The 27,189-nt window shown below is 32.5% G+C and overlaps 3 protein-coding genes and 1 long non-coding RNA gene across 6 annotated transcripts in view; 1 reads left to right on the top strand and 3 right to left on the bottom strand.

Moving 5' to 3' along the window:
• Positions 1-2,375, bottom strand: LOC148604697 (uncharacterized). The gene is made up of 2 exons (XR_015916001.1): positions 2,114-2,375; positions 1-1,446 (listed from the first exon to the last, which is right to left on the bottom strand). It is a non-coding gene; the product is annotated as an uncharacterized LOC148604697 (long non-coding RNA).
• A 2,789-nt stretch (positions 2,376-5,164) lies between these two features.
• The window catches only part of LOC148604694 (angiopoietin-related protein 2-like), a 42,123-nt gene continuing 20,098 nt past the window's right edge, over positions 5,165-27,189 (top strand). Inside the window, exons 1-2 of one of the 2 annotated variants that reach the window (XM_088547511.1) lie at positions 5,165-5,355; positions 17,415-17,566. In XM_088547511.1, coding sequence (XP_088403637.1) covers positions 5,342-5,355; positions 17,415-17,566 — 166 coding nt within the window. In that variant the 5' untranslated portion in view covers positions 5,165-5,341. Of the gene's footprint in view, positions 5,356-17,414; positions 17,567-22,856; positions 23,244-27,189 lie in introns of those variants that run through there. The other variant, XM_088547512.1, reaches the window with a different exon arrangement.
• On the bottom strand, positions 7,421-12,022 carry LOC148604696 (torsin-1A-like). Of its 2 annotated transcripts, none has more exons than XM_088547509.1 (5): positions 11,803-12,022; positions 11,163-11,428; positions 10,523-10,698; positions 9,057-9,190; positions 7,421-8,610 (listed from the first exon to the last, which is right to left on the bottom strand). In XM_088547509.1, exons 1-5 carry the CDS (start codon positions 11,951-11,953, stop codon positions 8,336-8,338), a joined length of 1,002 nt encoding a protein of 333 aa, XP_088403635.1. In that variant the 5' UTR covers positions 11,954-12,022; the 3' UTR covers positions 7,421-8,335. The 2 variants fall into 2 exon arrangements, with proteins under 2 accessions (XP_088403635.1, XP_088403634.1); XM_088547508.1 differs by having other exon boundaries at positions 7,421-8,613; positions 11,803-12,021.
• LOC148604695 (torsin-1A-like) lies at positions 17,885-26,160 on the bottom strand. The gene is made up of 5 exons (XM_088547506.1): positions 25,208-26,160; positions 21,605-21,870; positions 21,073-21,248; positions 20,255-20,382; positions 17,885-19,229 (listed from the first exon to the last, which is right to left on the bottom strand). The coding sequence occupies exons 1-5, from the start codon at positions 25,395-25,397 to the stop codon at positions 18,961-18,963; spliced, it is 1,029 nt and encodes a 342-aa protein (XP_088403632.1). The 5' UTR covers positions 25,398-26,160; the 3' UTR covers positions 17,885-18,960.

Below are 27,189 nucleotides of genomic sequence, written 5' to 3'. Positions count from 1 at the left end.
TTTATTATTGTAACTTTTATTATTCATTATTATGGTACAAATTGACTTAGCTGGCGACAAGAGTGAAAGATGTAACTTGAAGTGAATTTGGTTTGTTTAAGATCCCTCCCGCCGAGTCCCTGTCCCTCGTAAAGTAACTCCTGCGTAAGCGAGTTCCCCAACAGATAAGCAAGTATGAAGTCCAGATAAACAGAAACAATAAAATAACGTAAATTACCCAGTAAGACCCCGAAACACAACATTATACAATAATCACTAAACAGCTTAAATTTTTATGATATTTTTCAAAACATTGAATTTCACATATTATTTCTTATAATCTTAGAAATGGTGTTCAATTTCCATTTCACATTTGATTCAGACAAATATGAGTGCAGTGTGTATTTTTATTGTAATTGTTTATGTTTGTTTCATTGTATGCCAAAGTCAACTTAAAAAAATCATTTAACTGATGTGTGGGAAAGAGTAATCAAGGGAACCAAGGTTATAGCGGTAATCAAAAGAATGTAATCCAGGGACAAAGACCAGACATGGAAAACAGACATACACAACAAAGAACATAAAATAACTAAAATCATACATACAAAGTAACAAAAGTAAATGAGCAACTCATTTGGGAAAATATAAAAAACAAAACTGGGCTTGTGTTGAAGAAAACCTATTCAAGTATTTGCGCACACCCAAACTAATGAACTTCACTTGCCTTATAACTGCCTTGAGCAAACGTATGCTAGATCTACTGGAAGGGTACATCAAACCGACTTTTGACAATTTCATATTTACTAAATGAAGGACGGGTTTGGTTTATCGTGGCAAGTAGGCACGAAATGACAGAGCATTGTGCTCGCCATTTGTCAGGTGCTAATGGCTTACCCATTGCAGAATCTTAACGCTCATACAGTATATTACAAGATGTCAAGTTACTCGTGGATCGGTAAGGTGTATCCATCTGTAACATGAGAACCGGTTTGTTCAACGTGTCATAGTTTTCCTTTCCTCTATCGTCCCTCCTTACTTGACTTTTTATGAGCAGCTCAGCGGGTGTTTCTGGAAAAGCAGAGAACGCTTACCAAACCGGTGCACATGTTCCATGTTCTCAGTTTTTAGTGGAGTCCGAGTTACTCATTTACTTTTGTTGCTTTGTATATATTTTGGTTATTTTATGTTCTTTGTTATGTGTGTCTGTTTTCCATGTCTAGTTTTTGTCTCTGGATTACATTCTTTTGGTTCCCTGGATTAATCTTATAATCATTGCTCACAATTTTCGTGGTCCATGTTACTTTTCTTCAATACGATCAAAATAACTTATAATTGTAAATTGAACATAATTACAGACTCGTGTGATACGGAAAAAATGCAGATGTACATCAACCTCTCCGGTGTCAGCAGTTCTAGAGAGAGGAAATAACTTCATCCCACAATGTCACCAGCAGTGTAGTTACACTCCTTGAGACAAAAAATAACAATATTGACATATAATGAAGCCAGAAAAAAAGAAAATAAAATTAATGATGGCAATAAATATAAAAATAACAGTTAAATCAAGGAAATAATCAAAGTATAAAAATAAACGAACTCTTCTATCGTGCGTTAATCGCGCGTTTAAACGAACGCAAAACGTGTAAACGCACGATGAACGATGCACAAACGCTAAAACCTTCTTTATATCACCACCATATATCGTTTAGGTGTTATTGAACTTTTTTATTGTTGTATGTCAGTTGTACATATATTAATGGCAAATGCCGTATATTTCTTAACAATTTATTAATATAACAAGTAAGAAGGTTTAAATAAATGCTTTTTTACTTATAATTTAGTAATTATTTGTTTTGGGTCATGAACTTGAAATGAAGAGTTTATATGCTTGGTTGCCATAGCGTATTATAACCCCACTCAATGAGTGTATGGTATAATGTCGGTCATTCCAACCGTCCATATTTCGTCGTAATTATCTTTCTTCTCGCTGGACGGATTCATGTGAAACATGGTGTGTTGCTTTATGTAGGTAAAGATTAATTATAAATTTACCGAACTGATGACTAGTATAAGGAATATATATTGTAAGCGATTTTTTATCCGACATCAATTTCCTATATTTTGCGATAAATACCTTTTCTTCCGATGAAGTTGGTCCTACTATTTGACTTGTAGAATTGGGGATTGTATATTGTATAATTCTTTATATGTTGAGTTGCTAAATATAGATTCCTTCAGTCTCAAGGGGATTACAGGATTTTTCCATTCGAGACAGTTAAAATCTGAAATTTAACTATCGAAAGTAGAGAAATCCTTTAATCCCGAAGGAAATGAGGGAGAATTTGTTTCTCCCATGATTAAAAACATAAAAAAATAAATTATACAACACCCTTAATTCTCCCAACGTCAACTACGTCAACAAGGACCTCCCCTCCAGTCATCAAGTCATTGCGTTATCGATTTCACTACCATAATTGATAAGTTGATACACTACTAATCTTTTAAAATATGAATACCATTCGTCAATCAGTAAGTATTTCATTGATCAACAATATTATTAACAATGTATACAAAGCAAGTACAACGTTAACACCAAAATACGAATGTTTGCCATTTTGCACATACCAAGCGTTACTCAATTTGTATTCAATTAAAGTTAACATGCAAAATTGTAATTTAATGCAATTATAGTACGATCAAGGCAATTACAATTTAAGTGAAAACAAAACAGACAAAATCCAAGCACCGACAAAATAATAATATTAAAAAAGAAAAACCAAATTATCTCTATGCTGAATGTATATGGGGTAACTTTGTTAAGAGAGTATGTGAAAACCACAGGTAATACTTTGTAAAGATGAAGGATTATAGAATGGGTCAAAATATATGTTTAATTCATTGCAAAAAGCATTATTTTGTTCTGTTCAAAGTTTTTGATTAATGAAAAAAGAAAATTATATTTGAAAGGTTAATGAATGTAGTATTTATAGAAAAACCTATTTATTCTCTTAAAACGCTTTCTAATCAGTCATTCTATAAAGGGCCAATTATCAAAATGAAGTGTCCTTGTGTCCTTGAAGAAAATATTTAACTGTGTATTAAAAAAATAATGAAGCATGACACCAATATTTTTATTTCTCCAAATTATCGTTCTGGAAATGTTTGTCGATGAAAATACCCTATTCCTGAAAATGACTTTTAATGCCTAATGAATTAGAGAAACCTTCTGTTGCAGTATCGCAGTGGGTACTTTTAAAAAATGTGTTATGACGAATATAGACATAAAAAATAAATAAATAACTTGAGTAAATTATCAATATTTCAATTGTCAAAGCCTATATTCAATTTAGATTGAAGGTTTCTCTTTGTTTTTGACTTTAGAGTTACTACCAATATTTTCCTTAAAAATATGTGAACTTCGTGTGAAATAGTCATTAACATTACTTTGTTAACAGTTAAGCGTTGACCAAGTTACTACTTTACTGATATATTATATAGTTCGGAGTTTGTGACTGGAAACATTTAGGAATAAGTGACTAATAAGTGGTCATTTTAATTCTGGTCAAATTACTATCTTGTCTCCAATGTCTAATCGCAATCAAAATTTCAAAGGTGTTTTAATTTTACATGGCGTGTCCATACTTGCCCGAACTGCGAACTGCCTAGAATTTTATTATCGTTTAATGAGTAAAAGTTAATCATACATTTAATTAATTTTGTAAAAAAAGTTTTTCAGCTTGAAAAAAATATTTTCGAAACTATGTTATTAGCTATCCAAAACGACTACATTTGAAAAGTGATCAGATAATCATCTATATCTTAGAAAACGACTTTACAAAAATATACATTTAAAATGTTCTAGTCTTTTATTTAACAAGGTTACATGTTTATTTATTGAACCGGCGAACCCGAGCTGGTATGCATATGCCCTACGTCACCATCCACTAACAACCAACTTTAAGTGGATATTGCATGAACATCAATAGACAATAATGTATCAAGTTAAAATATATTGTATATACTCTTTTGAAGTTTCATTATTGTTTGTAAAAATCATATGTTCATAAATTTTGTGACCAAATTAATCTTGAAATAATTATTAAAATAAAAAGTTATATGATGTAAAATATATCAAAGATGAGAACAATATAGAAACACAGAATCAAATGAAAGTGAAGTGAACTATTTTTACTTAAACATATGACCACTAAACATTTTTAAAATATTCGGACATTATTCTCACTTCAATATCTCAAGTACGTTAATAAACGGATTTGATAACTTACGGTGTTATGAAATTATGAATAGAACAAAAAGTGCATATTCCTAAAGATTAAATTTTTAGGGGATCCCTTTGAAAGTTTATTCATGTTTATCTAATGGCTAACTGGAAATGTATAAAAAATTTCAAACAAATTAATTCAAGACATAATTTCCGTCGGAAATACCTGTATCAAGTCAGATCCATTGCGCTTGTTTCCAACTATCCATTTTTTATCTTAATACATTGAAATTCTTTATGAACGTTTGGTTATTCAAAGTGATCATTAATAGAGATACCAATCAGGTGACTGCATTACAATAGCATATTCCTGCAATGACTACCAACTTCAAAAGCAATGACCTCTCATTTGATGTGTTGATGTTTCTTACGCTCTTTATTTAGAGCTTATACGTAACTTTTACTGAATTTTGGTCATAATATATATGATAGTGCTGACACTAATAAAAATGTTCCGAAATTGCTTACTTTAAATATTTTGATTGAAGACTATTTTACTTAAGTATTTATGTTCTCCCGAGAAATCAGTCCACGCTCCCATAAATCATAGATATTTATAGAACACAAACAACATAGATACGTTACTTGTGTCTATAACTGTTTAGTTAGCAAATATGTAGTGTCATGGTCGACGCAAAAAAGACGATATTACATTGGTAGTGTAATGATTTTTGATAAATAATCATGTATATTTTTGTTATTTTACTAGTATTAGGACATATTTTGATAACACTTTACATAAGACAATTATAATAGGTCTACTGTATTTCCAAACTTTTCATCAGGAATCATAAGATTAATTAGACCATATTGAACACTAATTATCAATAAAGAGCCATTATCTAAGATCTGATCTGGTACCCTGTTGAGCCCTACTAATGGTGCCCTAGTGCCCTGATAACAGATATTGTGTATTGCATCAGATTCATTACCATATTGTTACTATTTTAAAACTATGTTGTCATAGGGCAATATTGGGGGATATAAAAGGGAAAGTGAGAGTGAAAGAGAAGGGAGAAGACAAGAGAGGAGAGAAGACAAGGAGAGAAAAGACAAGGAGAACATTATGAACGAGTACAGATGAACCTGAGAGTGTAAGTACTTAGAGTGAGTGGAAGTCTTATGTACATTTTATACATTGTTAACTGTTACTTTTCTTTATTACAAAGTTGATTTGATGTACGACTTAAAATCTATTGAGACTTCACTGAGGATCCAATTTTCTGGGAACACAGACTGTGCATTCCTATTTTTGTAACCTTGAATTTCCAGAGCTACCTTTCAGTTCGGCTTGAATTTCTTGAAAGAGTATCACTTGGCGTCTGTCTGTCTGCTAATTTGGTCAGTGTCACTTGTATTCGTCGTCAATATACATGTATAGGTAACGACCGTTAGTTCAGTCAAACTCATCAGAGACTTGTCGTCGCCAAAAACACACTTTTTTTTAAACATCACAATTCATTTATTATTTATTATAAACAACAGACATACACAACAAAGAACATTAAGTGTCTAAAATAATACATACAAAGTAACAAAAGTAAACGAGCAACTCTGACCCCACTAAAACCAGGTGCACCGGTAGGGTAGACGAGAGAGGAAAGAAAAAATATGACACGTTAAACAAATCAATTTTCACGGCGCAGATGGATACACCGTAACAATCCACGAGTTCATGATTGCGACCATAAAACTTCTGTAGTGATGATTTTAATCTTGTAGCAACCCTGTTCCAAAAGCCTAACTGTAAGAGTCCTAGCGCGATACAAAAAGTCTGCGTAGTTTCGGCAAGCTCTGACATAACGTATGACTTGTGATATGAAAATTTCATACGCAGGTGTTGAAGGGATATTGCCACAGATGAAAGGAAAGTTGACAATTCCGAATGAAGTCATCGCGTTTGTCGTAAAATTTGGTCAATATGTTTTCTCTATCTCTAAGTGTAGGTCAAGATATGAAACGGAATTCACAGTTGCTGTAGCATCCTTTATCTCACGTTCTTTGGGGTAGATGCGATGTATCAAGTCCCAAAACAAGGATTGTTAAAAGATAGTACGTCATCTATACAGCGGAAACTGAGATTAAAGGATCTAACCAAAAGATATTCTTTCTTCCGGATCAGATCAGCTACAAAGTAAGCCTCATAAAAGTGAAGGAATAGGTCAACAAGTAGAGGAGCAGAACTGGTTCCAATTGGAATACCGACCGTTTGTTGAAAAACACGTCCACCACACTGGACAAATGTGTTGTCGATACAAAATTCCAGTATTTTGAAAACATCTTCTTCTGTATATCAAACAAAGGATTCCAACAGGTTTGTTTATTCCATTTTGTGACGAAATTAGGTATCCTTTCTGCAAACTAAAAGGGTAAACGATGATCATTGGCTAATGCAAAGACCTCCGTGTTTTATTTGTTTATTTTTAGGGTCGTTGGGAAAATGTCAATCAGCATTCTTGGAATGAATATGTTGATTGCATGCGGTAGTTTCAAAGCTGAAGTCGGTTGCTTTTGATTATTCAAGTAATTTTTTATCTTTATTGTACTGAACGTTAACTAGTCCTTTTACCAATAAACAAATTCTGAATGCAGTTTTTGATAAAGTTTATCATTTCTACTCCTTGTAATGGACACTAAAGATATAATTTTAATATGCTTGGGAAGAGTTAAAATGTTAAAATTGTTTCAGAAGCTTGTTTCCTATTACATGTATTTAACGAAAGTATCGGAGTGAAAGCTTAAACAAGCAAGCTCTAAATAATTAGTGACATAAAGTAAATCTGAGTTTCTTTCACTGAGTGATTTGGTCGAATGATTAACAGAAATTTATCGTACAATTTTTGTACGGGTTGTCACATGAAACACATAACGCATTGTTTACAATGGATTTAAAGTTAAATTGAATGTTCCCAATACACTCATTCGCAAATACATTAATGCTTCATGTTTTTTGCTGAAAGGATTTTTTCCTAATCTTAACTTGTACTGAGGTAATTTAATTACATCAATTTCTTGTCTCAATCCCGGAAATCGACATGAGTTTTGTCGCTACTCCAGCAATGACCACGTGTATAAAACATTAGAAAAAATTTAATCGTTAATGTCCGTAGAGTGAATCGGGAATTCCGTCGTAGGTATGTCAAATAATCTAAATGATCGTTCAAAATAAAAAAATGCCTTATTTCATTTGGAAATTTGAATGATACTCATCTCAAGTAGTTAAAATATTGCGGCAAAACAAAATACACAAGCATCAACAATGAAAATGAACACAAAATAATACATACAGAAACCAGATACAAAAACAATGCGGCGGGACTCATGTCCTGCTTCGCAATCGGCATCCCTCATTTTGCAGGCGAGTATAATCCAGTAGTAGTCAAGCAACAGTAATGCAGCTCCCCGACATTGGTCCCATTAAAACCATTTGCATTGGGCCAATATCATTCAACAGAAAACAACTACAAGCAAGAAAAATCGGACAAATGAGGAAAGGGCACTTTAATTAATTCCCCGAAAATCAGTTTTCACTGTCTGGTCGTTTTTCCTCTATGAAGTTTTTTTTAGATTAACGCTCTTATTTTGGTTCCCTTTATTTCCCTTTCAATTCTGTACCACGTGGAGGACGTTCACTTGTATTCAAGGGAACGATCAAAGCGTTATAGATCTGTATTCTTTAATTTCAATAGTCTTGCACTGACCCGTTATCAGTTTAATGCTGTAAAAATAAAGCTTTGGCGACAAGTATCAGGTATGATCAATTTAGGAGTCATAGTTAGGATATGGGCAGCAGCATCCCATTACTCTTGATAAGGTTTGTTTGGATAGTATATGCATAAAATTGTTGGCGTGGGTGATTAGGAAATAGCCATATTATTTAATTCATTTGATAAGGTTTTCCGGTGTGATGTAATTGGAAACAACGGTTTTCTGGATAAATGTCAACACCGAAATATGAAGATTATATATAAATCATCGAGATCTCAAGAGTACATACATGTACATGTACACAATAAAATTTCGTTTTAACATAAAATAAAATACTCATGAAAATTCCTTCTTGTGGAATTAAATTTAATTGAAAGCGTTGCTTCTCATCGAAAAATCTACTTTTTCTTCAATGCCTTTACAGCCAGTTGGAGAAAATAATTCGGTTTCGTTTGAGTAAAACTGTAAATTGGAAGCAATGTCCAGTACTTTTTCTTCATTAACACTTTCAACGTCTTTAAAGTACTTCTTTTTCACCATAAAAAACCTTATGCAGTCTTTTACATATTTCCTCTTGATTGGTAAGAATGGAACGTATGCTGTAATGAGGTGATGTGCAACTAATTCACTTTTGAAGAATCCTGCTGAAAAATTTTGAAAAAGTTCAACATAGAAATCAAACTTTTTTATCTAACGATACATCAATAGATACTCACGGAACAGACACAAACTATGAACATGTATTTTTTCTGCTACTTTGCTCATAGAAGCGTAAAATAAGTTATATAAGAAATTATTCACACATTGTTGATAAAAAAAAAAAGCGAGGGCATTTCTGCTCCTACAGTCGACCTAGCGATGGTCCTAGAGACAAACAACACAGGTGCTAGGAACATCCTATATAAAGTTCTAGAGAAAACCGACCTGATATCATAGAGACAACCGAATAAAGGTCTCAGAGACGACCAAGAGAGCGTTAAAAAGTCGTTCAATATTTTTATAAATTCTTTCTGTCTTATATCAAATAAATGGCAATTGAAGATCATAATTTGATGAAGTATTGATACAGTGAAATCTAGAAGCTTACCTGTATGGGTGTTAATAACTACTCGTGCTATTATAGGTTCCAGGTCTGCAAGTTTTACAGTCTTCTCTGGTAAATTTTCATTTGTTAAAAAGATGTTAACCATATATCTGTGTAGTTCTAATGAGGCGATATTGCTATCAATGAAAATAGGAAAACAGTTTTTTTATAAGAATAAATTGAATACATGCAGTCATATAAAATATTACAAATCTGGTAAAAGTTTAAGAGTCCATGTAGAAACCAGGCAGATCCTATTATGTGGGTGGCAAACCTTTTATCCCACTAATTTTGTTTAAATAACTCATAATGATGTCAAAGAGAACTGATATTACCCTACATCAAAAGAGGCTGACCAATAGTACATGTATATGTACAAAGTTCCCTAACAAATCAAGAAGGTTCTACAAAGATCAGAGAGGTATTTCTCTTCATTTTTAAGTTCAAGTCCATATAAAATTCAGACACTGAAAATAGTTATGTGGTTCATTGTGTAGAAAAAAAATAAATAAACACCAAACAAACAATGCTTTTCCAGTCTACTTATGCCCTCTTTTTACATAACAATAGCAATGTCTGTATTCACATCTGCACTTTTTAGAAAATCATATATACATCTCCCACTATAATCAACCAAATCAAGAACAATAACTTTTTCAAATTGCAACTTTCATGTACAATCTATACACTTCTTATCTCAAAAGCGCAACAAACAAATGAAAGACTAAGACTGATTATGAGATCAATAATTGTTTCTGAACAAGTAATAAAACTGAATTCAGTGGGTGTTTAACATGTATGAATCACCTTCTGTCTGATTTTTTAAGAGACTGCTACTTAAGTTTGAAGTAATTTCTATTTAATTTATTTCATTCTTACAATTACAATAAATGTCAAATCAACAACTATATGTTTCACGAGTTTGTGATCTAAAAAAGTATGATGTTTAAAACAAAATTTTGCATGTGCCACCCAATTCCTGAGTGTTCCATGGGCATTCAAATTATATGATATTACATTAATACTAAATCATTAATATTCACGATATCACCTCGATGCATAAAAATATACAAGTTAAAGTCAGATTGTACACAAGAGAAACATATTGCAAGCTTTTACGAAGTACAAATCATTTCAGATAGGACCGGCAAAAATGCTAAGTTTAATTTCAAGGGCTTCCTTGGAGCTTGGCAAAAGATATTTGATTTACTATATTGCCTTCTCATCAGTGATTCATTTCGCATTTTCACTGGTGAAAAAGCCTAGATAGACATAAGAGAAACGTCACAAACAAATAAAAGGAGTATCAAACATATAAGACAGGATAGCAAAAATGCATTTTCCATCTCGAGGGCTGTTCTGCAATGGATAAAATATCTTTGAATCTATATCTTTACTTCTCATCGATGACTCACTCCGCATACCCACTGTTTATAGATACTAATTTTCACGACAATTTTGCTACATACCTTTTGAAGATGAATACAGCTTTCCTGTAGATTACGCCGTCAATGTGTTCATGGTAATCTAAGTAAGGTTTCAGCACGTTGAGCAAGCCGGAGGACATTTTATCAACTTCATCAAATATGAACATCGATCGCTCGCAGAGTTTGACTTGTAATTCAATCAGTTGTCGTAATTTGACCTACGTGCATACAATACATACCATATAAAAAGACAACTAAAAGAATAGACGGGAGTTGTAAAAAAAACTGAATTATATTGATCTCTTTAAGCGGTAACATATATAAGTCATTAGATCTTAGTATAATTTGTGGGTTAATTGAACGACGTGTATTCTTAAAGGCTAAATTTCTTTTTAGTATATCTGGTTAGCATTTCCCTGTAAAAATCTTATAAACTACTTGCAAATATGAGTCTTACGCTTTGAATGTATTCAGACCAAGGGGTTTTTACCATAAGCTGATGTGCACGCAGTTTAACTATTGATATTAAATCATGTTTTTCATGTTAGGTCTGCCCCTCTCAAAAATGGAATGTTAACAAGCCGATTGATAAGCCCTTATGATAACATCATACCTTTTGTATTGTTCAAATAAATTATAAAGTAATTAACAACCCTGTAAAGTTTTAAATTCATAAGTATACCTTGTATTCTTCTTCTTTCGATGTATGTGGAAAATCTATTGAAGTTATTAGAATTCGGACATATTTACTCCGTGGACCTTCTTTGTATATTTGATTTTTAACGAGGTTAGTGAGGTATGTTTTCCCGGTACCTGGTCCACCATGAAGTGAGAGGGCCAATGCTTTAGATGGATTTTCGTTGTCGAAGTGAGCTTCAAGGTGACTTCTAATGGTGTCAATAGCAATGTGTTCACCAAAAACACGAGTCCTAAGTATTTCATCCAGCTCTAAATTCAGAAAAAAATACAATTAGTATTGAAGGTAAGCATTTTATAAAAAAAATATTTGAAAGAAAACAGAAGAACGTACAAACCATAGGTTCATTTTTACTAAAATGAATGCACTGAGACAAAAGCGGGCTGATGAGCTCCGAATGAGTGAGAAAATTCTTGCTTCCGCAAGAAATCCACTTACCAACTTGCTCACCATATAATATACTGAATTTCCATGCAAATTGCACAACTTAGAAATACAAATGCAATACAGTGTGAAAACTGATTATGAATAATAATAATAATAATAATAATAATAATTGAAAATACTAAAATTGTTCACAAAAACAATCGTAAAATTTCAAAACAGATAATTCATGGTGACCTACTTTTTGAGTCCAGTTGTATCCACCTTTCAGTGCAGCATTCTTCTTGTGTACTCCGTAAATATATACGAATGAAACATGTCGTACTAATAAAAATTGCTATCCCAAATGCTTTTACAGATGTATCTATGATAAATGAACGGAAATGTGCCATTACTTTTACACACGGTTCGCGGCAAACATATTCCCTAGACAATAGCTGGGAATTTTCTATCTTAAAAATAACCCATAATTTCAAAGATGTCTTAAAATAAACCAGGTTAAATTTAAATCACTTTAGGCTTTTGTAAACAAATCTTAAAATGCCTTTTAACATTTGAATGAATTTAAATTTGTAATACACAAACTTTAGTTAACCCCAAATCAATTACATTAAGTGGTTTGAACCTATATTTATATTTAATGAAATAATACTAACGTATCTGAAATAATTATATTTTATTTTCCTCATATTTTAAAATTGTTTTCTATGTTTTTTTTTTGTTTTGTCGTCAACCATTTTAGTTATTTGGTTTAATTAAACATTCGACCGTTGTCAAGGTCACTCATACCTTTTTGGTTTTTTTTTTATTAATTGTCTTAAATCAAATTAAACCAGACACCAATGAATGCTCCACACAATGAGTCCCCGCAGTCCTGGCGACATATGTAAACCTTTTCGTTGAATTTTAAAGCGAATTTGGAATTGATGACAATCAAATACCTGTTAAGAGGCCGCCATTTTCATATGAAACTTGCTTCTGCATTTATTGGCTTGCGAATATTATTAGTTGCATTTAGGGTCACAAAAAGGCCAATCTTTTGTTTGTTTGGCTCTTTATCACACAAAATTGTCAAAATAAATGTCACAAATAATTATTAGGAAAGTTTGATTTGTGGACAGCTGCAGCAGCCTGCCATGTGGTGTGAGGGTTTCCTCGTCGTTCATTGAAGACCTATGTGGTGGGGTTGTTGTCTCCTTGACATATTCATCATATCCATTTTCGTTATATAATTTGTTTGTTTTTGTTGTGTTTTTTCCTCTAAGTTTCTTATTCATATTAAAGTAATTGAAGCATACGCATTTTCATTCTGTTTGTGTTGTTTTCATCAGTAATGAAATTCTTCAACTTTACGAAAATATAAATAATATTCCATATAGTTTAACACATAAAATAGTGTTTTAATCATTTCATTCAATGAGGAGTCCTTATTAGCGATGGCTAAAAAAAATGCAGTAAACTAAGGGAATATGCGAATAAAATTGAATGTAATTCAATTTAACATCTATTGCATATAAAAATACTTACATTTTGTAGGTTTCTAAATGAATTAGTAGCACATTTTAAAACATTTAGTCAATAGTTTCAATTTTCCACATTCATATTTTTTATTTGGCAAATGATATTGGATTTTCCCTGTTGTCTGTGAACTTAAATGCCGGACCTGGCTGAATAGCAAATCCATTATGTGTAGGTTATTTGACCTGGTCCGGATTAATAGCTTTTCCTTGATGGATTGGGTTTTTGACCGAATTTTGACTGACTTGATAAAATTGTGCGATCATACATCATCATTTTGTAAATAACTGCAATATGAGACAATTTTGATATATCCATTTTTTAATTTAAAAAAAAAAGAAAAAAAAACTTTCGGTTTCTCGTACAATACTCTCTAAACTTACAAAAAGGGAAACTCTTATTTAAATCACCGAGACTTCACTCATAAAGGTCTATTTCAATAGATGGTGTATTCTGAAGTTGAACAAATAGCAATGAATGTAAAATTCGATTCCAATGATGACTTGGGGGAAATCTCTAGAATTTATAAACAGAAAAACTATATTCAACTTTGGAAAAGATCTGCTCGGAAAGTTTAAGCCATAAGGAATAGAGCTCCCAACATCTTAAATGTATAATGATGGATAGGTTTACCCAAATATCAAATACTGTTGTATTGAAATCTTATGCATCTGGTATGTATAATATAGGAAAGTGTCAATTAGTGGTATATTACCAATACACATTACAAACATCGATCCTAAAATGTCCCCAAGATATAGAGATGAAACGCGAAAAGGATATGATAGTATTAAAAAACTAAACTAACACCTATAAAATGGAATGTTTTAATTTACAATTTGCAACCTGTAATTAGATTGCACTTCAGCACATAAAGTACATACGGTAAAAAGTTACTAAACGTCTGTTCTTGCGTAGTGTTTGCAAAAAATTAGATACAATGTATGTACCGATAAAAGCATCGTGTGTATTTTATGTTCAGAATGGGTTCATTTGTCGTGTGTCATTCTAAACAGAAATGAAAGTTAAAAAAAAAACTGGTTTTGATTCCTTGTAAGAAGTAGAAATTTTGAAAGCTAAAAAAAGCTAATTTGAAAAAAAAGGAAATGACCTTTCTTTAACATGACATACGACAAAAAATGTCCAAATATCATCTTTGTGACTGCATATAATCATGTTTGTAATTATTTTACTTGATTGTTTGATGAACTGTATTTTCAAGTCCGGTTGAATAGTCTGTCCAAAATAGATAGGATTTTCGATCGGATTGGTTCAATGTGGTGGACGCGTTTTTCAACAAACGGTCGACATTCTAATGGGACAAAATTGTACTCCTCTAATCCCTGGCCGATTCCCTCACCCTAATGAGGCTGACTTTATAGTTAATCTGATCTTAAACAAGGAAAATCGTTCAGCCATCTCCTTTGATCTCAGTTTCCTCTATACAGATGATGTATTATGATTAAACATTCCTAGTTTCGGGGATTTTATGCATTGCATCTACATGTACCAAAATCTGAGATAAAGGATACTTTAGACATTGTGAAGTGATCCTCATATCTTGACCAGCACTTAAAGATCGATGGAAATGGAAAACTATTGACCAAACTATACGATAAACGCGAAGACTTTTTAATCCGTATTGTTAATATTCTTATCATCCGTGGGAACATCCCTTCAGCATTTGCGTAAGAAGTTATATCACAACTCGTGCCTTTAGTCAGATCTTGCCGTAACTACGCAGACTTTTTTACCACGATAGAATTCTTACATCTCAGCTTCTGTTGCTACAAGGTTGAAGTCATCACTACAGAAATTTTAAGGTCGTCATCGTGAACTCGTAGATATTACGGTATATCTATCTACAGTATGAGAACCAATCGGTTTCTAGAAAAGCAAAGGATGCTTAACTTACCAGTACGCTTGGTCCATGCTCCCAGTTTTCCTTGTTTTTGTTTTTCAATAGCCTGGATTTATATCTTATCCTTTATATCACCACTTGACTAGGGTATCATCATATATAACTGGTTTAAGAGAAAAGTCAAATATCATAGATTTATATACATGTAAAAAATAATGACATATATAAAACAGAAATGTTGGCCCCTAGTAGATACGATATTTTCCCTTTGTGAGACCCATTGCTAGAAAGAGAATTCTAAATATTAAAAGTGCAGCTTTTTATTATTGGTGTTGGTATTTAAATAATAAAAAAACAACTTTGAATGAAACACAATGACAATAAAGGGAATAAAGGAGTCCAGATAAAGATTGTGTGTTTAAATGGATGTGTAATATGTATATGGATATTGAAGTTATATGAAGTTTACTACTTAATTATGAAACAATCATAAATTATGCAATTTATTTTTTTTTTACAATCTACCCCTGCTCCCAGTTTTTCGTGGAGTCCCTAGTTACTCATCTAGTTTTGTTACTTTGTATGTATTTTGGTTATTTCAGGTTCTTTGTGTATCTATTTTCTCTGTCTGGTCTTTTCCCTGGATTACATTCTTTTGATTTCCACTTGATTCCCTTTACCACTCTTTAATAAAAATTAATGATTCCCTGATGGTTGCAAAGGTATCTCTCTTACATCTATATTGAACCAAAATCCATTGAATGTGTGCTACGGCCAATGCTTATAACAGGCCAATGCTTATAACAGGCCAATGAAACAAAAAAATGAAACATTCAATCCTTAAATAACCCTGGTGACTATCTTAACATCACCTACTTGAATATCCTAAAAGTCTTGGAATAAAAGACACTGCATAGAAGTCAGTCTAATTAAAATTAGCCCCTCTGATTATTATTTGTTTCGCCGTACATCAAAAATAAAAAAAATAAAAAAAACACCAGGTTTAATTTTAATTAGACTGGCATAAAAGTTCAAATCTGCATCTTACCTTGACCCTAAGCCTTATTCTAAATTACAGAATAACCAAACTTTCAAGCTAACTAAATAGCACATGTAAAAACTTCCCCTTAAGTAAGATGTCCGCTGCTCCAGCATGAAAGAAACAAAGATATTGAGGTTTAATCTTTTTAATATTGAGTGGTGTCTGATGAAATGTAGGTGATTTCTGATGAAATGTATAATTTCATACTTGTATGCTAAAGGGCAATAACTCAGTAAAACAATCTTTATTAGTAATTCAAACGTAAATTGAAGCTCGTCTAGATATAGCTACTTAAATATAACAATTCAATGTCTTAAATGATTTCCAAAAATTCTGAACAACTGATTATTTCATCAAAATGTATAAGTCCATGGGTCAAAGTTCATTAAATCAGAATTATTGAAATACAAAGAAAGGAAGGTAAGAGTGAAAACCTAATGATCCATTTGGCAAAATTTGTTTGTAGGGCACTACTAATCATTACTTTTTGTTGTATAGTACAACTAGTAAAAAAATTTACCCAGAAATAAAAGTTCCAAATTTCCAATGCTAACTCATTCATACAGGACAAACATATGATAGTATTGACATGATCAGTTTTAATAATAAGAGACTAGGTGTAAACAAAAATGTTCTATAAATAAAGCACTTATAACATACAGAACACTATAAATTCATTTACTATATTGTATAATTGTTTATTTAAAATCTTGAAATGAAAAGAACTGTAGTTATCATTTACAATAATACTGAGAAATTAATGCTCTAAGTTATCCTCCCATTTGCAAGAGTTGCCTTTCATTTACATGAAGGCCTGGGATTTTTTTTTTTTTTAAATATTAATTCAAATTTTGATTAAAAATAATAAAAATATTTTGAAAAGAGCTGAAAAAAATAAAATAATTCAGAATTTTCAACAAAAAAAAAAAAAAGATTTGAAAAATCTGAAAAAAAGGAGAGGAGGAGGAGGAAGAAAATGAAAAAGAAGAAGAGGAGGAAGAAGAAGTGTGTTCAGTGCATTAAATATAGTTATTAAATTTACCATGTGTTAACCTTTTTTAGTTTATTTTCTATAGGGGTCCATATTACTCTTGTTTTTTAGTTCTTTGTTGATTTTAGTTTTTTGTGTGCTTTATATGTGTTTGTATATATGCATGTTGGTTGTTTTATCTGATTTGCAGTCTACCGTTCATTGAAGATATATAGGTCGCCTTAGGCTGTCGATTTTCCATTTCTGGTTGTCTCCTTGACATATTCCCAATTTCCATTCTTTTTATACCTTGGATTTGTAATCTCTTGATTATTTTCTGTTTTTTTTGCACCTAGCCTTTGTAATATACTAAATGAGTGTACCATAGATTTAATGATTGGATATTCTCTGGAACAAAACATAAAATAATGCAAAAAGATGTTTGAGTATGATTTTTTTCAGGTATTTCTTGCTTGCGATAACATACGAATATGGAGGACATTTTAATTGCAGCATGAAAATTCAAGGATCTTGGTACCTCTATGATGGTCTAAGGGATAACCATAGTGCAGGAACTGGCCTACAGAAACTATACTCACCCAAACCAAGACAAGGTATAGACAAAATTATGTTTTATATTACTGTAATAAAATATCACCTTGAACTATGTGCTTTATAATATGCATTTTTCCTATAAGCATACACTGAGATCAAAAAGCATACATTTCAGGAAATTAAAAAAAAAAAAAAAATAGATTAGTTTCTCAAAAAAAAAAAAAAAAATAAAAATATTTGCTGAAAGTGTAAAAACAAAATTCCAATTTTATTTTGGTCTGAAAAAAAAAAATTAAATTAGGAAATCCCAGGCCCCCCCACCAAAAGAAAATGGTTCTTGCCTAAGAGCAGTAGCAAAACAAAATATAACAAACAAATAAAAACATAATTCTTATTTTATTTTTACTTTTTAATTTCTCTTAAAAACTGACTTACATAAAGACCTAAATACCATATTTAACAACTTGAGTATCATTTAGAGCCAAATAAATACAAGTTACATCCTAAGGTTGCAAGAAAAGTGGCGAGAAACTTAGTGGAAAAAAAAAGGACAGTCGATATTAGTCCTACAGAAACCAAAGATAACTTTGTTGCAATAGAGATAAATCATAAAAAGACTAAAAGTAGAAAACATCAGGCCAAAAAAAATTATATATCTGTTTCCTTCTACCCTACCTACCCTACATTTTTGTGCCTATCCTAAACATTTTATTGCCGTTTTGGCTATTAACTCAAAGTAAAATATACCGTATTTGAAAAAAATAAAACCTGCATAAAAGTCAGGCATTGATACAGAAGTTATTTAAAAATTCTTACAAGATTTACCACACATTTTTTCTGTTTTTATAATTAATTATAAAGGACAGTAACTCCAGACAGATATCTCTCTATCAGTTCTTGATAAATTTCAGATATCTAAAAATTACATGTTTCCGACCATGCACATATTAGGCCCATAAATGTAAGCTCTGACCAAAAATGTAAATCAAAATAGTCAGCGGGCAAATACATAAAATGTATACATTTAAACCCCTATGAAAATTAGGTTACATTATTAAAAAAAATGTTGCAAATGACAAATATCTCTTACATTTGATAGACTTGATAGGTTGGATAGCAAACTTATTATTTTATGCTAATTGTCAGCTCATGAAAGTTATTTGAATTATATGTATGTCAATTGAGTTGGTTTTCTGTTTTACATGTCTGTTTAATACCTTTTATCACAAAATTTATTTATTTCATGAATTTTTTTCTGTAAAATTTGAAGGAATCCATTCCATTACAGCTTAATTTAAAAAAATATATATAACTACATCCAAGCATATAAATTGACATTAAAACTATGTAGATGTGGGAATTGGTAGAATCAAAGCTAATAATGTGACAACAAAGACGAGATCATCATCAGGGGACATAATATAAAAACAAATCACCATTACAGCAACTATGATCAATCATCAGTCATGACATAGTCAGCCTTTTCTGGCACACGTTTACAACCTGTCGTAGAAAAGAGCTGTTCATCCTGAGGGTGATATGGAAGCTGTTCAGCTATCTCCCTCACCTTTTCTTCTTGGATTTCTATCTCTGATTTATAATATTTTTTCAGCAGTAAATAGTCCCTGATACACTGTCTAATGTGACGTCTCTCTAATGGGAGGAATGGGATGTATGCTGTTATCATATGACGAAGAAGAACGTCACTGTGGTAAAATCCACCTGAAAAAGTCCAAAGTGCTTCAATATCTCTGAAACATATATTAAAACATGTATGTAATGACGAGGATTCAGTACCATGATTAAAAGGCCTAACTGATTCGTCTGCTTCTTAGATGTTTGAACTTGAGAAAAAAGGCAATTTCGTTCAGGCAATAAGGGCAGACATTTTGAGACATATTCAACCTCTTCAAAATACATGTAAATATAACTTACACTTCTATGTCAATCTCTCACACCAACATTATGTTTGCTAGAAGAACTGGTCAATAAGAACTTTTATGTATTTTTATCAATTATTCTGTTATTAGTTAAGTACACATTTCTTATTGATAATGATTCAAGGTCAAATGGCAATGACAAAAATGACTGACCAATCGCACAGACCCTGCTTTGCACTAGACAAACAAGCTGAGCTATATCTTAATTGAGGCAGCTCACTGAAGCAACAGTCCACAGGTTAAAATGCTATCCCACTCAATCTTGGTTCCCTTGAAAACTCTTTCTGACTGCCAGCAAACCAGTCACCACTCTATATCCTTAAATACAGAGTTAAATACAGAGTAGCAGAAACTAGCAATTCTAAAGTCTTTGATCTGACGTGGCCGTTGATCATATCTTGGACCTTCCACACTCAAGAGGACCAATGCAGTTTCCATATATCTGTTTGTACTTTTTAGTTCCTATGTGCTGTGTGACTTCTTCCCTTGTTGTATTATTTATGGATTTTCATTGGTTAAAATGTTTGGTATTTCTACCTTTTCTCTTAACACAAACAGCTATATGTGTCTTTCTTATTGATTACAGTACGCATGATTAACATCATCATTTCCATTCTCTTGCTTGAGCTGGAATGACAGGAGATTGAGAAAAAAATACAATTTTCTTTACTTAATTTTAACAATAGATGTATTGATATATTTTCAATACCCATTTTTGTTGTATTGTCCCAACTTTTTTCTCCAGTTTGCCCCATTTCCCTTAAACATTGACCCCCCTTTAATTGTTTTGATACATGTACAACATACTTGATTTAGTATTAACTGCTGAAGTTGTGACTAACTTCTCCATATCTTTAAGTTCAATTGTCTCCCTTTCTCTGCCATCATGCCAGAACTCCAAAGTCTGTTTCAATATATCTACACCAGCTGTATTACTATAAACAAAGAGATATAAAATTAGAAAAAAAAGTTTTCTGAGATTTTCAAAGTCTTGAGACAATTTACCAGTTATTTGTTTTGATGACAACACCACATACATGTGTAACAACTTAATTATTATTTAAATCTATAATAATACTAAAATATTTAAAAAAAATAACTTAAAAAGATTTACACATGCAAGTTGACACCATTATGCAATATTAACTAAAGACAATAAAGAGACAGATCTAGAAAACTGGGGGATGAGATCTGAAAAGGGACTAAGAATAATTCTTATTGTTTGTGAATGTGATGAGTTTACCAAAATTTAAGAATCAATTTGTCCAAAAAGTCTCAGGTAGTTAGAATAAACTTTACACAAAAAGGACATGTTATTCTTCTTCTTACTGATCACGACAAATAAAAGCATGCACGACAATTCTGATTTATAAAACTCAAATATTATTTTCAATCCTGCACATTCTAACCTTTAAAGTTTTTTTTTTATATCATACCTTACTGTATACTAACTTTTTCTTTTCGTTTACGTACATACATAGCTGGATCAAAGGTTTGGGTCACATGGTCCCTCTGTTATGCTTACAAATTTTGGTTGATTATATAGAAACCACTGGAGTGGGGACCCTCTTAGGCCTGTCAAAAGGTTCCCATTATCAGAATTTCTGGATCCACCACTGAATTACCTTAGAAATATGAAAGTAGCCTTTCTGTAATTGATGCCACTCAGATTGTCATAGTAATCTAAGTACGGTTTTATGGTGTCAATCAGCCCAGGTGGCATTTTGTCAATTTCATCAAAGATAAACATTGAGCGATCACATTCTTTCACACTGCTCTCAATCAACTCTCGTAGCCGATCCTATAAATAAACCAAACATGTTAGTTATTTGGTAATGTTCTTTTGCAAATTTTTTTAACAGTCAAATATTATTTAAATCCTGAACTGCAGAACAATAAATAGGCACCTGACTGACATCCTATTGGATCTATTAAAAGAAATCTTTAATGATGAGAATTTAGTCAAGATGATGTAAAATTCAAGAAATAAAATAAGAATCTACATTCCAACATTTTTCCCTGAACCACAAATATTGGAACCCACGAATAAAAATACTTTCACAGTAATCTTCCAAAATAAAGTTAGTTTACTGTGAACCCTTGTGTGTTCATTGACATCCAAGCAAATAAAGTGATTGAAAGGTTGCTGGATCTTACTTTATACAATGGCACCATATCAGCATGAGGGAACTCCTTTGTTGAGGCAATCATGTGTACAAATTTGCTCCTCATTCCCTCCTTGTAGACATGCTGGGCAATGATCCTGCTGACATAGTTTTTTCCAGTACCAGTCCCTCCATGGAAAGATAGAGCAAGAGCTTTAGAGGGATCATTATTAGAGAAATGGGCCTTTACATGGCGGACAACTGCTTTAATTACCAGGTGCTGACCATACACTTGTTGATTCAGGCTTGCTGACAAAGCTGTAAGTGATAAATATATATTAATTATTAATGATTATCACATATTTAATCGCAAAACATGCATTTTTGATAATTTGATAATACCAGGTGTTAAAGTAAGTCAACAATCCTAATGTTATCAGTCGAGGCCAATAACTAGTTATCAGCCGGAACTTATAACCTTTTTTAGTTCTGGTTACTGAGTTTACATTCATATTTACCATTTCAAGTGTCACTTTGCTAGGGATGAGGCAATTGATAACATGCATCAAACATGCAAGTGATCAGTACAAGTTATGAAATCTTATTTAAACTTCAGAATTACAAAAAGATTTGGAAGAAACCACATTAAAAAGGGCTGACTAAATTCTTTTTATCATATTACATGTACAAGTACATGTATATACAATGTATTTCCATAAAGAACGTGGTCAACTGAAAAATGCCTTCTATTACAAGAGAGCTGTCATGTATACATTAATACAGTAAAACTTAGTCAGTTGGCAAAATATGATGCAACATTGTCTGTTCACACATTGCCCTAAATTTTCAAAAGTGTTTTATTGATATTTGAACAAATGTATACTGTTTGGTTTATTAAGGGGGTACTTTACATCTTATCTAAATTTAATTGGTTTGTTCAAATTTCTTGAAATTGTATTCTGTGTTTTACTTTGATAACTGATGCAAAATATATAAATTTCAAGAATTTTAACAACATTTATCATGGAAGCAATTTCAGCAGCTTCATCAACAAAACTTTTGATCACTAAGATGCTTTGAGTTTGATATCAATATGTCACAAAAAAAAATGTTTGGGCGAGTTTTACAGAGTTATTTCTCTTAGGTGTTGTGTACCCTTTAAAATTGTTTGCAATTTAAGAAATAAATCAAGGAAACTCCATTTAATCATTGTTTTACCACAGGTTGACCATTTATGCTGCATCATTTGATGCTGAGGTATAGCAACGGGTAAAATAGTGCGGCATAAATAGTCAGCCCATAGTAAAACAATGATAAAATAGAGTTTCTGTGATTAATATTGATGCTAATAAGTTAATATCAATGCTAATAGGAAAACTAAGGTACTTTTTCACATTTTCGTGACCTATTACGGTAACCTTAGAACAGCCATATTTGTCCATATTTGCCTGTACACTTTACGCTGTGTCATTTGAAATGGTCGCAAGTGAAAGTTTGCTTTGTATTTTTTATAATGAAGGAAAGAATGAATTGAGTGGAATGATGTAAAATATGGCAACAATTGATTGCATTATAAGGTCACAGTGTTCACACAGGGAGAGGTACAATGTTTCATTCATTGACGATTGTTATTGTTTGTTTTCATAGATGATGGGGCAAGTGGCACATGGCGAGTGCTACCATGTACGTGTGTAAGTGATTTTTACAGAATATACATGGAATTTAACTTTTAATATTTTAATTAAATCCAAATTTGATGTTCACTCAGGCTACTGAAATGAATGAAAACAGCTGATACACATCGGAATGTTACATGCGATTGTTTACATGATTAAGGTGGGCAGTAATTTACAAACACACAAGCCACACCCAATAAATCATGTGCTGCTCATTTAGCAAGCAAAAATCAACCACAGCTGCAGTCTCAAAGTCTTTTTAGGACGTCATATTAGAATATTATGCATTTCTATTTAAAGTCATAAAAATGTGATAATCACAATGTTCAGTGTATATTATTACATAGCATTTTCCATATTACCCTCCTTTTCAGCCCTATAGAATCCCATAGCAAGACTTAAATGAAGTTGATGCATGGTACAGGGGTGAAATGGAAAATGCCATGTAATCACCCGTAATCAAACATTTTTGTCCAATGTAGTTATGTATATTTTTCACACTGATTATCTTTCATAATTTGAGATCTGGGATCACCCTTTTCATGTTTACATTCTAGTCTGGCTGCATATTTGATAGTGAGAGCAAGCCCCAGTGCTTAAACTAGTGAAGTTCCCTACTTCATATTTTTTGCGCGACCAACTGACCCTATTTTGCTAGAAAAACCCTTAAACTGACTATTTAAAAATAACAGCCTAATGAAAGTTAAGAAAATATACCATTATACAGTTCTTGAGTACAGGTGCTGTGTTGCCTCTTATCTGAACAGAGGTACAGACTCTCAGAGGTGTTTTCTCAGGTGAAATGTGATCATAGAAACACCATGAAACAGTTCATATTTAACAATATTTTACATGATAACTTAATTAACTGCACCAAGTAAACAAGAAGTTTCCTGAAGGTCTGTAAGGTAATATTTTTTATAAATTCACCCCTTTAGGGCTTTACTAATTCCATGAAAGTCTACATGTATATACAATGTACATGTATGACTGTAAACCTTACATGTACACTTTTGTATTTCACTTAATATGCCCTTCTTGAAAATTCAACAGTATGCCAAAAAGCCTTTTTCATGATCTGCACCCTGCCTGTTTGAAAGCCCAGCTGGAACACTGAGGTGTAGTTATACTTGTACCCAAAATGGAAGCTAATTAAAGGTTAACGCAATATCAGGACTTTTCCCCCAAACTTTTAAAATACAAATTAAAGAAGACATTAATGAGAAAATGCATTTGACATGGCATTAAGTTGAATAGCAAACACAAAGTACAACCCCAGATTTCATATACTTCCCATGAAAAGCAGAGAACATGCTGGTCTTCGCCATAATCAAAAGGGATTAGGCTTCGCCAATGTCACAATTTGCAATTTTTTATTTGATCTGGTGACAAAAATAACCTGTTGGTGATGTTCTTGGTGTCTAAGTTGTATATTATAATTGACAGAATGTTTGACAATGTACACAGGTATATTCTCTTCCTGTCCAATTAAACATGACCATAAAGTTAGTGTAGAAAGAAAAAAAATCAGTACCAATCTATCAGATTCTGTTTTCTCCCATGAACAGCAGCACTTCGGATGGTGAGCTCTTTTTTCAATTGTGGTACAGTCCATTTCATGTACATTGTTTATCTGTAACCTCTAGTTCAGAAGTGTTACATTCAGGGAAAAGTCGTGAAACGTCGCATTGACACCTGGTCAGAGTTAATTGACCATAACCAATTTACGACTGAAGCCAATCAAAGGTAATTAAACCTGGTGACAGTGACTGGGAGCTGTCAATCAGATGTAAAAATAGATCTGTTATTGAGCCATTCAAAACTCTCAACATCTGGCCTCTAAGCCTAAGGTTGAACAGAATTTTGCAAGTAAAACTGACATGTTGTTAGACCTGTAACAGACAGCTGATGTGGGGGCTCAAAAATGCATATATATTCCATAGAGATAATGTTCAATATGTATTTATATTTTATATCACCTGTTGCATTCAGATTGATCCATTTTCCTCTGCAACATTCTTTAAATTGGCACGTAATCGCATTAAAACTGGTGATGAAAATAGCCGATAATCCAGCTGCTACGGCAGTGACGCCCGAAATGGGTTCAATGGCATTGCAGCTCGTCAATAGGAAAACCAGAAAATAACAACGGATCTGGGATGATTTCATTACTACAAGAGCAATATAAAACAATTTTTTATGATGACTCTTTTTTGTTCATGAAAATGAAAGCGGAAGTAATTCTTCCTACCGTAAAACTCAGATCAGTAACGTTGTAGAAATAATATGGAATCCGTGTTTTAAATGCGTTTCTGGTATAAAATTGAAACTCGTTGAAATTTTGACTTGCAAGTCTTTTCCTAGACCGTGATTGCTCTGACTCCCAACGTTTTTTTAGACAAGCTGGGGCGGTTAGAAGTCCGAGCAGTCGCAATCTCAGAGCAATCTCGGACTATCCAGGGGCTATGATTTTTTTTTGGTACGACTGCAGTAGTCAACCCCGAACAGTTGGGGCAAATATCAAATATGGACACAACATACAAACTTGATACAGTTTACAGTTTAGAAATGTGATCACATGTTTGTGACCAAATGTTTGACTTAATAAGATTCTGAAAAAGAATGAAATTTTAAAAGAAAACTGTATAATTCCCACCCAAATATTTTCTTAATCCCACCTGATTTCCATAACTAAAAATTAAATAAAAAGTTGACTGCTATATCGTTCTAAGAATACTCCAACTCAACCTGAAAATGGTGACACTGAGGCGATCGCTAAACAGGAAATATTAGATGAGTGAGGAACCCGAAAAGAGGAGATATGGTAAAAGTCATGCAAAAGCAATATATCAAATATCTTAGCATTCTCTCATATAGAAGCAGAGAAATCGTCACAATCCAAATCAATCCTGGCCTTCCTTTGTGGAATGACACATTGTGGCAAAATTTAAAACAGATCCTTTCGTATTTACTCAAGGTACTGCCCGAACATAAGAATTGAATTTATCTGGCCCCTTTTAGGCCAACAATTCAAAAATAGTTCATGTCATTATCCCCAAAACATATCGCCCCAGGCTTCCTTTTGTGGTATTGCAGCTTGTTGTGTTATTTCATACAGATCTATTTGGTGATACTCAAGTTAATGAGTGGATGTTAAAGTGTTTACGGACGCCGACGATAATAACATGAAACCATTATACGACCGCAAATTTTTTGAGGTGGTATAAAAAGTAGTGATATGACAAAAAAAAAAGATTGTTTTCAATGATGGTGAAAAAAATATTTGTTTTTGATTGTCCCTTGCTCAATGTAAAAAAAATGTTTGTCTCAGAAAAAAATCCATAGCTCCTTTCCCCGCCCCAGAAAATCAAATGGCTGCTGCCTAGAGAGCCTGAATCGCTCACCTAATCAAAAATAGCCCTTTTAGCCTTCTAAAGCTGCCTGGATTCTTGACCCTATTGTACTATCGTACCAAGAATCATTCGATCAATGAAAAGCATCTTAGTTATCCACACTGTGTTCAAATTATAAAATACATATCTCATAGTGACGGTGTTATACGGTCTTTGCAAAATATTAAACCCGGGGTTAAAATATAGCGAAACATTGACCCCCCTTATGATAATTTGACTCACCCTGTATGATATTTTAACCCCCACGATATTTTGATCCCCTACTGCTAGTTGAAAGAAACAAAGGGGTCAAAATTTCACAACAGGGGGTTAAAAATTTCAGAGCATGAGGTTAAATTATCGCAGCAAAGGCGTTAATTTTCCTATAAGGGAGGTCAATTTATCGCAGCAAGGGGTTAAAATGTCATAACAAGGAGGTTACAACATTGCAGCAGGGGGTTTAAAATATCATGTCAGGGGTTTAATTTATCATTACAAAAGGGTTAATTTATCGCGAGATATTGCGAGGAATTAACCCTTTCAGATCTGTAAATAAATATTTGAACCCC

The sequence above is a fragment of the Perna viridis genome, chromosome 10, assembly GCF_037379345.1.
Source record: "Perna viridis isolate PV_CMFRI_1.1 ecotype Kerala chromosome 10, ASM3737934v1, whole genome shotgun sequence".
NCBI lineage: Eukaryota > Metazoa > Mollusca > Bivalvia > Mytilida > Mytilidae > Perna > Perna viridis.
Note: the sequence above shows the minus strand (reverse complement) of the source record. Positions and strands in the feature narration are given on the sequence as shown.